The following is a 15,407-nucleotide window of genomic DNA, read 5'->3' as shown; positions in this document are numbered from 1 at the left end:
TGACTGCCTCTCTGTCCACCCTTCCCAGGGCCCCTGGCCATCCCCCAGGGCCCTCAGCCATACTGAGGCTGGCACAGAACACAGCTGACAGCCTGTCCCCAAGGCTGTCTCCACCACTTGGTAGCAGAGAGAGGCAAGTGCCTAAGCCCCACGGTACCACCTCCGCTTCCCAGGACCTAGGGGGCCGTGGGGGCTGGGGGCCGGGCCGGTGGAGGCTGATAGTGAAGAGAAAGCACCCGCCCATTGGAGGAAAAGCAATTTGCGGCCCTACGGCTGCCAGCGGCTGAGAGGGGCGCCCATTAGCGGCTTTTATCTCTGCACCCCTGGGTGCCCAAGGCTGCCAGGAAATTGACATCTCAGCCCTTGATTCCCTTAATTCCTTCCAGGCAGGGCTCCTGGGTGGGGAAGCGGAACCCAGGGAGGGTGAGTGGAGTGAGGAACACTGAAGTGGGGGGCCCAGGGCGTAAGGGGGCGGCGTGTCACTGGTTACCGCCCCTGCCTGCCACCCTCGTGCGGTCAGAGAGTGCAGCCTTTGCCAGGAGCCTAGGGGTGTGAGCTGCGGGCTTCTGCTCCCTGGGCCTATTCCCCCACTCGCAAGGCTGGCCATAAGTCTGCTTCCTAAACTGTAAAGAACTAGGCAGAGGTGGGAGGCAGCTAAGGCCGATCTTCAGCTCCTCTGACTTACATACCTACAGGGACGGGGAGGTCACCACCTCTCTGATTGTGCTTCCTGGTGTCACCCCAGCCCTGCCTCGCGAGGAACCCACCTCAATGGACCAAAGACTCTCCCCACCCCCATCCCAGGGCTCCTGTTCTCTGAGGGGTACAGAAGAACCACTGGACACCATTGTACCTCAGCTCCCACACCTGGAAAATGGGAAGACAGTCCTTCACCTCGGCTCTCAACCACACACAGCTGATAGGAGGGCAACACACTCCCCAAGACTTGTTTTCTGAAGACATCTGGCTGCCCTTTAACCCCAACCATATTTTCTGGAACCTTCTCTCTTGACCAGCTCCAGAAACACCAAAGTCTGGGGTTCGGTGAATAAGCCACAGTGGATACAGACAGGTTTAATGACGAGATTAATAAGGTGACTTCCCATTTGCACCTGGGGAGGGGGGTTGTCCTGAGAGCCTTCTGAGGGGGCTTCATCTGCTGGACCCCCAACCCCTGGCATATGGGTGGCCCCCAGTAAATATCAAGCGACCAGATGAACAACTACCTCCAGGTCCCCATTGGTTCTCTACCTCGGGAGTCCTTGCTGGACATCAAAGAGCCCTGAGTGGGATGGCTTGGCCAGCCCCTGCCCGCCCACCAGCTTCTCATAGCCATGGCGGCATCACTCACCCTCATAGGACAGCACATGGCCCTTCTTGCCCTCGTAGATGACGTGGCCCTTGGGCAGCCCATCCTCCCGGCTGCGGTCCAGGCGGCTCGGGCTGTCCTCACCGATGATCCTGGTGATGGTTCCCTTGTACAGGACATCGGCCGGTGTGCCCTGCGGGTGCGGAGGCGGGTGATCACCTGCAGGCTCTGGCCAGGGACTGTACCCACCCGCCCAAATCGCCAGACATGACCAGGACGTGTGCACGTGTGCCTTCCAAATCCACACAGGCACACATGTGTATATCACTGCATACATGTTCATACACATGCGGCTTCAAAAGGGAAGGCAGAGGGACTTCCCTGGCGGTCCAGCGGCCAGGACTCCATGCTTTCACTGCCGGCACCCAGGTTCAATTCCTGGTCGAGGAAATAAGATCCTGCAAGCTGCCATGTGGCCAAGGGAAGAAAGAAAAAATGGGGGAGGCAGAGCCCTCCAGAACACAACCACACGGAACAGACATCAGCGATGTTAATAATAAGCTCTGAACCCTGTACAGGTATTGACTCATTTAATCCTGAAACTGAGTCAGGTACTGCTGTGCCTATTTCAGAAGAGGAAACCCAGCCACCAAGACACCAGGTAGCTTTGCCCAGGGTCACCTGGCTAAACGAGGGCAGAGCCAGGCTGGGGAGCCGGGCGGTCTGGCACCGGGCCGTGTTTCCACTTGTACTACGTGAATTGTACTTTCTCAGAGCCTGGATGCTGGGATGCCGGTCCACGTGCCTGTGACCGCGTGTGGCTCCCCAAACGAGAGTGGGGACTCACATCACGGCAGGACACCAGAAATCTGAGCTCTGCACAGGGTTTCTCAACCTCGGCACTGTGACCTGTGGGGGCCACCCTGGGCACTGCAGGACACTTAGCAGCGGCCCCTACCCCGGCACCCTGGGCTCTACCCACTAGATGCCATGTGATCCCCTCAACCTGCCCCTCCAGATATGACAATCAAAGATGTCCCCAGACACTCCCCAGTGTCCCCTGGAGGATAAAATTGCCCCTGTCAGGAACTACGGCCTTAGAGGGAATGTGCTTCCTATTGAGGGGTGTATTCAGGCAGACAGAAGATAGCCCCATGGGGTAGCATCCTGCCTTGGATGACTTCCAGGAACATGAGTGTGGGGATCAGAATATAAATCTGGAGTCAGACTGCTGCATGGCAAACAGCAACTTTACCAGTGAGTTGCTCTGTGACCTCTGTCAAGTCACTCTGCCTCTCTGAGCCTCAGTCTGTACATCTGCAAAACAGACACAATCTCTGCCCACGATTCTCGAAGGCACTTGGCACAGACAAGCCGTCCCCAGATCAAGACGTCTCTCTTCTCCTTCTATGAATCCAAGAGCCGACTCACATCTCTGAGTCTGACCGTGTGCCAAGCCCGGGACTGGTGCCCTTCGAGTCTCCCCATGGGAGCATCTCTGCCAAGAAACATCCTTCTATGGGGTAAGGGATGACTGGCACCCCCTGGGCTTTTATCCCAAATCCTGGTGTTCAAGTTGGAGAAAAACAAAATGCCCTAACAGGTCTCCAGACAGGTCTCCCCAGATGTCTCAAAGCAGACACCCTAGGTAGGATCCACTGGTCACACTTTGGAAGACTTGTGCAGAATAAACGGGCTTCAGTTTGGGTGACGGTCCAGGGGTGGGCAGTCACCTCTCTCCTCAAACGGGCACAGGGCAGCGGAGCCAACTGCACGTCATCAGGAAAGGCCTCTCCAGGGGCAGCTGACATAAGCACACGCATTGTAAGTCTACGTGTGTAAGAGTGTGTGTGTGTGTGTTCGTGTGTGTCTGTGTGTTTGTGTTCCCCGCACAGATTTCATCACCACCTGGTCGAGAGGCTATGGGAAAGTCTGACCCTCACACATTTGGCAGCTGCCACCCTCTGCCAACAACCATCACAGGCGTGTGAGTGACCGACACGGCTTGGGTCATGGCCACCTGGAAAGCAGAGGCCGACGGATGCCCAGGCACTTCAGATGTCGACCTTTAACCCCAAACCACTCTATGAGAATGACTCAGCAGGGCTTCCCTGGCTGTCCGGTGGTTAAGACTCTGCACTTCAAATGCAGCGGGTGCAGGTTCAATCCCTGGTTGGGAAGTTAAGATCCCACACGCCAAAAAAAAAGTGATTTAAGAATCCCTACTCTATTTGAGTACTGATACTGAAGCTCCAATACTTTGGCCACCTGATGCAAAAAGCCGACTCATTGAAAAAGACCCTGATGCTGGGAAAGATTCAAGGCAAAAGGAGAAGAGAGTGACAGAGAATGAGATGGTTAAATGGCATCACTGATGCAATGAATATGAATTTGGGCAAACTCTGGGAGATAGTGAGGGACAGGGAGGCCTGGTGTGTGTGTGCTGCAGTCCATGGGGTTGCAAAAAGTCAGACACAACTGAACGACTCGACTCAATATGAGAATGACTCAGCGAGAGACAATTTTACCAAAGGGGTTTCAAAACTGAATCAGGGGGCATCGGTCCCCTGCCTGGGTGAGTGTGTGGCCTGCCTTTGGCCCTAGGTACCTGGCAGCTGCCTTCGTAAGCTGGTGATTTCAAAACCGGACAGGTCTTAGAGAAACATGAAGTGTGAGGGGCTCCCCTCTGTGGTATGATCTGAAGCCTCTGGGCTGCAAAGACACCTCACTGTCAGAGCCTGCGGCCTGAAGTTTCATCATTAAGACACATATGGGAGGGGGTGCTGTTCCCTGAGGCTCCTGAAGGGCTCACACCTCTGAGAGGTCTCCCCCAGCTCCCCTGTCTATGTGGCCTCGGCAGCACTGGACGCTCTTAATCGCAGAGTTTGACAAAGTCTGAAATCACCGCTCAGTTTTCACTGGTCTGCCTCCCTCTGCTGCCCTGCCAGGTCCTCGGGGGGCCTCGAGGTTTTTGCTCAGCACGTTAAATGCCTGGCTCCCAGGAGAGAAGATGAACGCTCACAGAACAGGCGGGTACCCCCAGGAAGCCACCCCATCCACTGGGGCAGGGACCACTCAGGGATGCCGGTGGGGGGGAATGGGTGGGCTGCCCACTGCTTTGTCCACAATCGGGGCCACGTCCAAAATGCCGCCTGCGAGTCCCACCCTGGTCCCGCACACTGTGGCCCTGGACACCTACGTGGGTGATGGAGCCGCGGTACGTGATGGGGCTCTCGGAGGGGACCCGCGTGCTGGGGGTGCCCTTGGTGATGCTTCCGCCTGGAACCGAGCCCAGAGACGTCCCTGGAAGACATGAGACACGGGGCTTAAGAGCCGGGCCCAGAGCCACCCCAGCTGTGCTCCTGGTGACCTGCAAGCTCCACCCGCTCCACTCACGGTGTCTCAATGCAGAGTCCCCCGCCCCTAAAGGGAGAGACAGACACTTGGGAAGAGAGGCTGCCAAACCCTCCGGGAGCTGACACTTCTCAGCTAGGTTTTGGATAAGAGGTCCCATTCCTGCCTCGACCCTCCCCGGGATGGAGGGGCAGCCACAGGGATGAGGGCAAGACACGGTGCCTCATGCCCAGCTCCCACGCCCTCACCTCTCAGGACGGAGGTCTCCTGGGCCGTAGGCACCCCCAGGCTCTCAGGGGGTCCGGCCTGGCCCCGTGGGGACAGCTGCTCCTGCTTCACTCCGCTGAACGGTGCTGGGGATGGGTGAGAGCAGTGAGCAGAGCCACAGGGCAGGGATTGGGAGGCATGGCCCCCCGCCCCGCCCTACCCAGGGGCTGGGGGTCTTCCCCACCATGCTCAGGCCAGAGTCCCAAAGGCCAAATTGCCCTCCCTCACCCCTTGACACAAAGGGTGGGAGATGAGCCCCGGCCATCAAGGTTGGGGGTCTGGATCCTTACTCAGCTTCTTGGGGTCCATGGCGAGAGGCAGCCCCATGGCGATGGGGCCCACGGGGGCCTTGGCATGCTCTGAGTATGGGACGTGGAGCTGCACCGACATTCCCTGTGGGGGCAGAGGTCATGGGTCCCAGAGGCTTCAACCAGGGCTTCCTGACACCCGCTTTCACGAGAGCGCAAGAGGAGGGGAACCTCGGGACCACACACGGGTCAGGGAGGCCTGGGGCTCAAGTCCCGGCCCCGCTGCCCCGCTGAGCGACTGTGGAGAAGTCACTGCCTCTCCTGAGCCTCAGGGCCCTCACCTGTGTGGTGGCCATCATGACCTGGTTTAAAGGAAATGCTGCCCACGAGCATCTGGGCAAAGCGGAAGCCTTGCCCCTGCCCTCAATACACGGCGGCAGGTCAGGGAGATGAAGGGGCAGACAGACCAAGGCTTTGCACATGCTGATGTCTCGTGAGCATGCTCTTCCGTTTCACAGGGAGGTGCAGAGAGGTCAAGTAACTTGCCAAAGGCCGCATAGTCTGGATGCAGTGCCCCCGCTCTTGAATGCCCCATGGGGTGACCTCCCAAGGTCCTGAAGCCTGGGGCAGACTGCAGCCAGCTTGGACCCAGCCACTTGGGGGCCTGGCCCCCACCCAAACACCATCCACCCCAGCGACCCCTCCCCCAACTGTACAGATGGAAAGGCCAAACCCTTAAAAGAGGAAGGGGCTATTCTCTGGGCACTGGCTGGCACAGGTATTTCTGGGGAGCTGGCCCTCCCACCTCACCTGGGAGATGGCCCCCATTTGCCTCTCGAGGACGCTGGGGTGCTTGGTGGAGGAGATGAGGGGCGGTGGGTTGGAGATGGTGGGTGGCCGTGGCAGGACGGGCCGGGCGCTGTCGTGGAGGCCCAGGGGCAGCGGGTGACCTGTAGGGCACATGTCTGTCCTTCATGGGGCTCCAGAGCAGTCAGAGACACAGTCCCCGGGGCCGCTCCCCACCCTGTTCCTGTCCTGTCCAGGGGAGTGCCTGTCCACACACGCCCCCTACTGCTCCTCTCCCACCTCTGCCCTGAGGAGCTGTCTGCATCCTTGGTTCAGACACCACTATGCCCACCCACCCCACCTCCCTCCATCCACCCCACCTCCGGGTCCTGGACCAGGTCCCTCCACTCTCCCTAGACTCCTTAACTGGTCTCCCCATCCCTCCTTTACTCTCCAATAGTTCATTCCCCTCACAGGAACCAAAAGGATCATTTTCAAAGTCTACTGGTTCACCTGCTCCCCCCGCCTCTGCTGCTGTGAACCTTCTATGGCTCCCCACTGCCTTCAGGGTTAGATTTTAGCCTGTGACACAGCTTTCAGGCTCACCTGACCTTGTGGGTGTGGTCTCCCCAGGCTCACTGGGCACCGCGCTTCCACAATGGCAGTCTGATTCAGTGTCTCAAGCTTTGCCTGCTCTTTCCTGCCTCCGGACCTTTGCTCATGCTGTTCCCACTGCCTGGCATACCCTTCCCTGTTTTTCTGGCTCTTTTGGCTCATTCATCCTGCAGGATCAGCTCTGCTGAGGATGACCTTTGCTAATTAAAGTCCTTATCCACCTCTAGCCTTGCCCCTTCTATGGCTGGTAGGGCCTAGCAGGACTGGGAACCTCAAGAAAGATCTAAATCCAGCGTGACTATATTTGTAAGCCAAAGCTGTCTCCTTCCCTCCTTACACCTTTCTCTCGACCTGCTCATTCTCCAGCTCTAAGTCACTGGTGGGAGTTGGCGCTCCCACTCCAAACCTGCCTCTCTCATCATCAGCTCAAGCACCTCCCTAGTACCAGTGCTTCCGTTGTCATGCTGGAGATTCCTCAAACCTCAGTGGAGCCCCCTTTCCCTTCATTGACCAGACCGTCCCTCCCATTAGGACCCGTCAGATTCTAAGATCCTTCTGCATGCAGTTCCAAGCAGTGCCGAGTGATTGGTGGGTGACTGGTGGTACCTAGTGATTGCCCGCTGGCTGACTTGTGGAGGAGGCTGGCTGGGGTGAACTACTCACCAGGTGGGGCATAGGAGAAGGCCAGGGGGTCAGGGGCATGCGGAGAGGCCTTGATCACCTCGCGAGGGGGCACAGGGAAGGGCAGGCCTGACGTCCAGCATGAGGGGTCTGCGGGCAGCTTCTGGCTCTCAGCTGCGAAGGCCGGGAAGAACACAGGCTTCTCTGCTGAGGGGTGAGGCAGGGCAGGTAGTCAGCCACGCTCAGCCAGCCCTCAGGCCCCCAGCCCTGGCTGCCCTGCTCAAATGAGCCCCCCTCCCCTTGCCTGCAGTGCCGGCCTCGGCCAGAGGAGGGTCCCGGCCAACAGTGATGGGGAGGAGGAGGGCTCCTAGGGTAGAGCTCCCCCAAGTCTGCAGACCAGGCACCACTCTGACTCTGTTAATGTCCTCCTGAGCACGAGTGTGCCTCGAGAGTGGGCTGGGGGCCTCTCTGCAACCCTTGATTTCAGCCCTGGAAAGACACAGGCACTGGCCCGGCCCCAGGTGAGCAAGGGGCCTGGACAAACCTCCCAACCAGGGGACGGAGCTGGCAGCAAGGGGCCCACCCACCGCCTGATTTTGTATGTACACTTGTACCAAAACGTGGTCATGTCTACCTGCTTATTTATCATCTACGGCAGAGCTGAGGAGTTGCGACAGAGACTGTCTGGCCCACAAAGCCTGAAATATTTACTATCTGGCCCTTTCCGGAAGAGGCTTGCTGATCTCTTTAGATGATGAAGGTGGTCGAACAGTTTGCCGAGACCTGTGTACGTGTGCTCTGGTGGGTGCGGCTAGGAGCCCACATGCTTGGGATGACAGCACGCACACGTCAGCCTGTGTACTAGCGCGTTCCACGTCCGGGCACTGGGCCGGGTGTTTCGAAAGCATGAACTCAACGAGCCTCCTCGCAGACTTGGGAGGAAGAGAGCGCCCAGGCCCGGCATTGTGGAATGGGAGCTGAGTACGGACACACTGATGGACTTATCTAGGGTTGGCAGCAATCATTTGGCCAAGTCAGAATTTGACCCCTTGACCTCATGGCTGCTGCAGTAGCAGATAATAGAACAGCTCTCCCATGAGGGCTCTGACTAAGGGCACTGTGTGGACTGACTTGTTTATCCTCCTAACACCCTTCAGGGAACTGATGAGGATTATCCCCATTTTGCAGATGGGAACACAGAGGCTTGGAAAGGCGAAGTCACCAGGTCAAAAGCTCAAAGCCAGCAAGCAGGAGCCCTGAGCCCAGGTAGATGGGCTGCAGGCTGTGACCTTAACCTTCGCAACACACCCTGAGCACCAGAAGAGGAGCAACAACTGACCCTGGATTCTCAGGCCTGAGGACTGCCTGCAGACATGGCCAAAGGCCACGCCGTCTTCACAGTGTTCTCCTGTGGCCTCTCGCTGCTGAAATCGGCCCTAAGCACCAAACCTCTCCCTTGAGACTTGGTGTCAGGCTGGAGGACCCCTGGGAGCTGGGGGGTGGGGGTGGGGGGACCAGGGAGTAACCGGCTGCTAGCAACTTGGGAACGCCAGGCCTGGGATGGGAACAGCAGGCAGGTGTCCTCCCTGGGGCCACCTCCAGATGACGAAGGGGTGAGGTTCTGAAGACCTGGCCGGGTGAGCGGGAGTGTGTTGGCAGCGATGAGAGGTGCCCGCTGTGGGCCCGGCAGGTGGGGTAGAGGCTGTGCGTGCTGTACACCCTCCCCGTCTCTCCTGGGAGAGACAGAGCTCCTGCTGGACCCATGTGCCTGCTGGTGGGGATAGCCTGCAGCGGGGGGCGTCACACATGTGGGCAGTAACCCAGGTAGGGGTTCTCACACTCAATCTCCTCTAATGGGGCACCTCTCTAGGGCCTGCACAGGGCCCAGAAAAATCCCCAGATGCCCCGGATGGCTCTCATCCAGCGACCCGACCCTGTGCGCACCCAGGCTGCTCTCTCCAGCTCAGCCCCAGCTGTGGTGGGAGGGGGCGGGAGGCCTCCGGTGCTGGAAGGGAAACTTGGGCCCCCGCCAGGCTGGGCGGGCAGCCGAGAGCCTGGAAAGACAACCTGTTCCTCCAGCTGGGCCCAGGGAGCCAGAGGGGTGGGTGGAGCCAGGGGGCAGGGGAGGCAGGAGAGACCAGAGAGAGGTCGAGCTGGGTGTCAAGTTCACGCATGTGCCTAAGGGTGCTAGCCGCAGGGCAGCCCACCATACCTGACGCCAGGTGAGCCATCTCTGGTGCTGCCGAACGATTCCAGGAAACGGCGCGGCCCTCTGCCGTGCCAATGGGCCGAACGCCAGACTCAGAAACCAGGGGGGAGGTGGCTCACCTTCTCTCGGGACAGGGCCTGTGACCCGTCCCAGCAGGCTCTGCCTGGCCCTGTGCGGTGTCCAGCCACCCAAGCGCAGCCTGACCTGGCTCAGATCTGGTGCTGGCCAAGGCTGTATGGGCCCCTGTCGTTGCCATGCGGCTACTCCGCCCTGGGCTAGTGTCCTGGCCCTTGAATGTCCTTCCAGACCAGACCCCATGTCTCACACTACACTCTTGCCCAGCAAACCACACCCCCACCATGGGGAGTCCCGGGCCCAGCGTGGGTGACTGGCAGGGTCCCAGGAGGCAGCTGACACCCTGCTTTCAACCCCACACTCAGGTTCCTCAGCGGGTTCCACTGGCTTTGCCTCTGAAACAAAATCCCAACCCACCCCGCTTCCATCTCCATGGTCACCCACATAGTCCAGACTGCCACCACTGCTGGCCGGGAACAGCGCTGTGCCCTCCTCCATCTGCCCACAACTCCCTGTAGCCCTTTCTTCCCAACAACGGTCAGACAAAAAGATCTTTTCAAAATAGAAATCGGACTGCCTGACCTCTCCTCAGTCCCCAACACACACATACACCCTGAAAGTTCCCCTTGTAAAGGCTTTCTTTTCCTGCACCCGAGACCAAACGCCCACAGCACCATAGCCTACCAGGCCCTGCACGATCTGGTCCCCATCTCCCATCCTCCCCTCCCCTCTCCCCAGCCACCAGGACCTCTTGCTGTGTCAGCTCTGCCAACATACCAAGCTTGCTCCTACCCCAGGGCCTTTGCACATGCTGTTCCCGGCGCCTGGAATGCCCTTCCCCCAGATCTTCCCACCACTGCCTTCTCCTGGTCTCAGAGACCCCTTCTCTGAGCCCCTTGTCACTCACCTCATTTTGTCTCATTCATTCCATGAACTACCCTGAGGTCATCTTGCTTCCTTGTGTGTTCCCCTGCTTAACATACTCTCTCATTCACAAAAAGGGCAGCTGGCTGGAGTAGGAACTTCATCCTGCTCACTGCCAGACCCACACTTCCCAGGGGTAGTGCTTGGCGATGGTGGGTGTTCAACACATGTCCTGATCCCCTGGCCACACGCTGGATGGATGGATGCATGCCCATCCGCGTGGGTGGCATCTGAGACTTCCTATGGCAGGTGAAGGTAGCCTCAGGGAGACAGGTGGGGGGTGGGCCAATTAGCCGGGGAGTGTCTGGCAGACCCTGTCACTTTCGACATGTGGAGCTGGCCTCCTTTAGGGACAGCCCTGCTTTTGTCTTCAGACACACAGCACCGCCCTCAGGGAGGTCCATGGCCAAGGGGCAGTCTGACTTTCTAGAGACGGCAAGATGCCGTACCAGAAGTTGCTCGAGGTGATGGCGCAGATGGCCCTGGCCGCCCGAGTCTGTCCCTGGCGGTGTTGGACAGGGACGGTGGCCTGGGGTCCCGCTGCCCTCGGACCCCTAGAGCAGCCTTCAGGAGACTGGGCTAGAACAGCATGGGGGGAGCCTTTGGGGGGAGGGGTCAGCCCCTATTGCTTGCGCTGTGACAGGCTGATCTGGGATGGGTGTCCCTTAGGGATACAGGCTTGACACTTCTTGGGGCCAGAGGGGAGTGGGGCAGAGATAGAAGATCCAGAGAACAAGAAACCAGACCCCACCTGTCTCCTGACCTTGAACTCCACGTGTGACAGTAAAGCATGCCCCGAGCAGTTGCTGCAACACAGCTGCTCGGGGAATCACTCACTGGCTCCCCAGTGAACCCAGTGACCTCGGCCTGGAATAAGGTCAGGGTGAAAGCTGGAGAGGGCAGTGCTTCCTGCCTAGGCCCAGAGTTATTGCCAGCTGGCACTGAGCCTCATGGTTCTAGAAGCTCACGTGTGGACTGAATCACATGAAACCAGAAACAGCCACAGACGTGTTTTTGTATATGCACAGAGCTTGTAGAAATTTTGAGAAGTTGCCAATGTTGAGAAACTCTTAAGATTTCACATGAAAAGATGGATTTCTAGCTTCTCTGAAAGAACAACCCACAACCCCAGGCCTGAATTGCCACGTGGTGACTCTTGGCTGAGGCCAACGTGAGCCCGCTTCAGAATGAACGTTGAGTTCTGCAATTTGCTGCAGTCCCCACCACCCCCTACTGCCTCACTCCCACGCGTTTCACTCATTAACTTGGCCTGTCCTGCCGCCACAGCCATGGAGTTGGGAACAGCTGCTCGGCACACACAAAAGGCCCCTTATGCCCGCCCATCAGCCCCTTCTCCCTCTGACTCCCTCAGCCACTGACACACACTTACCCTCCTTCTCGGCAGGAGGCGCAGGACTCCTGCTTTTGCCTCGAGGGCTGCTGCTGGGCGGCTGGGGGGTGTCACTCTCCGGCTGCAGGTGCTGCGATGGTGGGGGGGCAGGGGGAGCTGGCTTAGGGGGAGCTGCTTCCTCCCGGGGCGGCTCGTGGACTTTGGTGACCTGCTGGGGGAAAGCGAGGAGGAGCGAGTGTCTTTACAGGCTGTCTGCGGGTCCCAGAGACTAGGGAAAGCCTTCCAGGCCCCCTGCATGTGACCAGCCTCGAAACTGAGGCCCAGGAGAGGTAGCAACACACCCAAGGGCACACGGCTTGAGGGGCCAGGAGGTTGGGCTTTGTGCAAAGTGTAGGGGGTGTGCCCAGCCATCCCGGGTGCCTGGCTGTGGATGGAGAGCCCTCATTACCCTGCCCCTAGCCCCTTCCTTCTTCCTCAAATTTCTCGGGGTCTCAGAGAGATCAGAGCTGACAAATGGGACAGTGCCTGGCTGTGGGGAGCAGGCAGCACAGCCTGGCACTCCTTGTGCCCCTCACTCAAAAAGCCCTGGTCAGCTTGGAGTCTTTCAGCCCACAGCCCCCAGGTGCACTGGAAGGCCAGGCTCACGTCCTGGGAGAGGGCAATGACTATGTGAGTGTGCTAAGTCACTTCAGTCGTGTCCAACTCTTGGCCACCCTATGGACCGTAGCCCGCCAGGCTCCTCTGCCCATGGGATTTCCCAGGCAAGAATACTGGAGTGGGTTACCATGCCCTCCTCCAGGGGATCTTCCTAACCCGGGATCAAACCCACATCTCTTACGTCTCCTGCATTGGCAGGCGGGTTCTTTACCACTAGCACCACCAATGACTGAGCCGTTACAATTACGGGCACCTCTGAGGATCCTTTTGCTTGGCCTGGAGAATTTTCTGGACAACCCCCCAACCCTTTCAGAGGGTCTCAAGTTAACTGGTGGGGCCCCGCCCTCCTCTCTGAGGTGTTGTGACAGTGGGGGGCTTCCTGCCTGGTCTGGGGGGCTCTGGAGAACCCTCGGCAGGCAGGGGTGGGGTGGTGAGAGCTGCCAGGCTGGGAAGCCAGAGGGAGGAGACCTGCAGGCCGGGTACTTTGGGGGCCCCTCAGCCCCTCTACTGTTCCTGCCTGTCTCCATGAGGATTTCTACAGGAACAGGAGGTGGTGGGAAGAGGCGGCGCTGCAGATGCCGGGCCTCCACCTCCCTGGCCTGTGATCAGCCTGATTTATTGTCTCCTCAACAGGAAGTAAAGGTCATGGGGGCTCTGCGGGTCCTGGCTGGGTGGGGGTCCTGGGTCATGGGAGGTGGGCCTGGGACTCACAATTGGGGGGATGGCGGCCGCTCGCTGCTTCAGCTGCTTCAGGTCCAGCGGCTTCTGGGGCGAGGCGTTGGTCCTGGTGTCGCTGGTCGGGGTGAGGAGGCTGGGCCGTGGCGACAGGAGCCTGGTGGCAGGCGGGAGGGCAGGGGGGATGGGGAAACCAGTGTCAGGCCCACGGGCTCACAGGCTCTCCTGGCTCCTGCCTGGACGATGTGGCTGGGGGGACCACCAGAGGGAGGCGAACGTCCAGCGCCAGGGAGACCTGGGGTCGGGGTGGGGGCTCCTCCCTCCCTCCTCTGCTCCATGCAGGCCCCACAAGGGACCAAGACCCCTCCCACCCCAGCCCAGAGGATCAAATGCTCCCGAGATGGCCCAGGGCAAGGGAAGTCCCAGAGAAGCCCACACTCAGGGCCCGTTACCACGACTGGCCCTTGGGAAGCTGCTGGGAAACCCAAGAATCAACCTAATTAAGGCTTGGGAGGCTTAAGAGATTCAGGGAGATGACTCATCACCCAAGTATGAGAGGCTCAGGCCCCAGGGTAGGGGCCCGGGGTATGGTGCTGAGTTGGCCCTGCTTACTGGAGACGAGGACTGGGGCGCCCTCCCATTCAACCAGAATGCGTGGCTAACCGGAATCTCACCCGCATACCAGGCGGGTGCAAGCTCTGCGGGCACAGGGTCAGCATGTACACTGCCCGCCCTGCAGCCGTAAGTGGGGCTGAGCTGGGCCTGCAGGTGGCTTGTCCTCTAAAGCAAGGTCACGTCTGTCTGCTGACATGCAGAACAGGGCAGCAACCTGCTAAGGGTGCACGGTGTGTGTGTGTGTGTGTGTGTGTGTGTCTGCACACGGGTGCACGGAGGTGGGCAGGGGGCTAAAACATGGTGGGAAGCCAGGGCTGGGGTCACCCCAGGGAAGAGCTGCAGTGCCTTGGGCGCCTGGGGCAGAGGCTGCCGTGGGGCGTGGCTCCAGAGCTGCTCACGGATGTCCCCTCCTTGAGAGGTCTTCAGGGATTTCCAGGACACGACAGCCCTGGCCCGGTGCCATGCCACAAGCCCCGTTTGGTTCACCAGCTGGCATGAGGTCTCGAGGGCAGAAGCTCAGAGCCCCAGCCTTAGAGCCCCTCACCCCTGCACTGGGGCTGCCGGGTTCCTGCCCAGCTCTTGAGTCCTACCTGGGACCACCACTCGCTGAATACACAGCAGGCCTGGGGGAATCAAACAGTGTGCACGCACAAAGGCACTGGCCGTGGGCTGGATTCAGCCAGGAGGGAGAATCACAAGACAGGTCAGCGAAGCCTGAGGGTCCTGTGGGCACAGCCCCTAGTGTATGCCGTGACCACCCTGGCTGACGCCACGTGCAGACCATCGGCACAGCCCCTGCCTTCCAGGTAAGATCTGTGACAGCCAGGGTGCAGCTCACACCACCCAGAGCTGGCTGCCGGATCCAAGAGTGGATCACGCGCCTTCCAGCCGGCGGTGCAGGACAGACGTGTGACGTGCAGGCGATGGGCCCCCTGCTCCCTGCGGTGACGGGATCGCAACCCATGACGAGCCAGTCCCTCGGGTGCTGACCCCCTGCCCACATCTGCCACACGCTCAGCTGAGCAGAGACGGTCTCGGCGACACCCCCTGAGGCTGCCCATGGCATGCAAGTGGCGCCAGGCTCAGAGGTCAGACTGACTTCATGCTCAGCTGGGCTTCACCGTCCTCCTGACCAGCTCACCCTCCCTGCCGTCCTCACCTCTCTCGACCTCTCTGGATCCTGCTCAGGCTCCCAGGACCACCGGAGGCCTCTCCTCTGGTGGCTGCCCATCTTCACTCCCCTGGAGACCCAAACCCAGCCTCGTTTTGCCCTCTACCCTTGGGCCAAAGCACCCTGAACAGGTCTAAGAACTGATGCTCTCACTTGTCCTGTACCCCTCACTGTCGGCTCCAAATGTCACCAGCCCAGCCTTGCTCCCCTCCTCTTGCAACTAATTATCACTGTCCGCTTAAACCAACTTGTATTTGTAAACTTAAGAGTGAATACACTGCAGCCCTTCTGGAAAATGCTCTGGCATTTCCTCAGGAAGTGCATTAGAGTCATTATAGGGCCCAGCATTTGCACTGCTGGGCATACACTCGTGAGAATAGACACACACACACCCACACACCAACCGTTCATGAAAGATCATAGCAGCCACTATCTGCAAAAGGCAAAAGGTGGAAGCAAGCCCCACGTCCAAAACCAGGTGACATGGATAAACAAAATGTGGTATGTCCACACAGTGGAATATTACTCAG

At 59.2% G+C, this 15,407-nt stretch overlaps 1 protein-coding gene across 23 annotated transcripts in view; it reads right to left on the bottom strand.

Annotated features, from left to right (window-relative positions):
* NCOR2 (nuclear receptor corepressor 2) overlaps window positions 1-15,407 on the bottom strand; it is a 236,352-nt gene that overhangs the window by 24,421 nt on the left and 196,524 nt on the right. For 19 of the 23 annotated variants that reach the window (XM_086347286.1, XM_086347298.1, XM_086347301.1 and 16 more), the window contains 8 exons: window positions 13,128-13,248; window positions 11,799-11,970; window positions 7,243-7,407; window positions 5,989-6,128; window positions 5,221-5,323; window positions 4,912-5,016; window positions 4,509-4,612; window positions 1,352-1,502 (listed from right to left, as the gene is read on the bottom strand). In XM_086347286.1, the coding sequence (XP_086203412.1) occupies window positions 1,352-1,502; window positions 4,509-4,612; window positions 4,912-5,016; window positions 5,221-5,323; window positions 5,989-6,128; window positions 7,243-7,407; window positions 11,799-11,970; window positions 13,128-13,248 (1,061 nt within the window). The remainder of the gene's footprint in view (window positions 1-1,351; window positions 1,503-4,508; window positions 4,613-4,911; window positions 5,017-5,220; window positions 5,324-5,988; window positions 6,129-7,242; window positions 7,408-11,798; window positions 11,971-13,127; window positions 13,249-15,407) is intronic. The other 4 variants (XM_086347290.1, XM_086347297.1, XM_086347302.1 and 1 more) reach the window with 2 other exon arrangements.

This window comes from Bos grunniens, chromosome 17 (assembly GCF_055505025.1).
Source record: "Bos grunniens cultivar Pamir isolate PY7600 chromosome 17, Bosgru_T2T1.0, whole genome shotgun sequence".
Taxonomy (NCBI): domain Eukaryota; kingdom Metazoa; phylum Chordata; class Mammalia; order Artiodactyla; family Bovidae; genus Bos; species Bos grunniens.
Note: the sequence above shows the minus strand (reverse complement) of the source record. Positions and strands in the feature narration are given on the sequence as shown.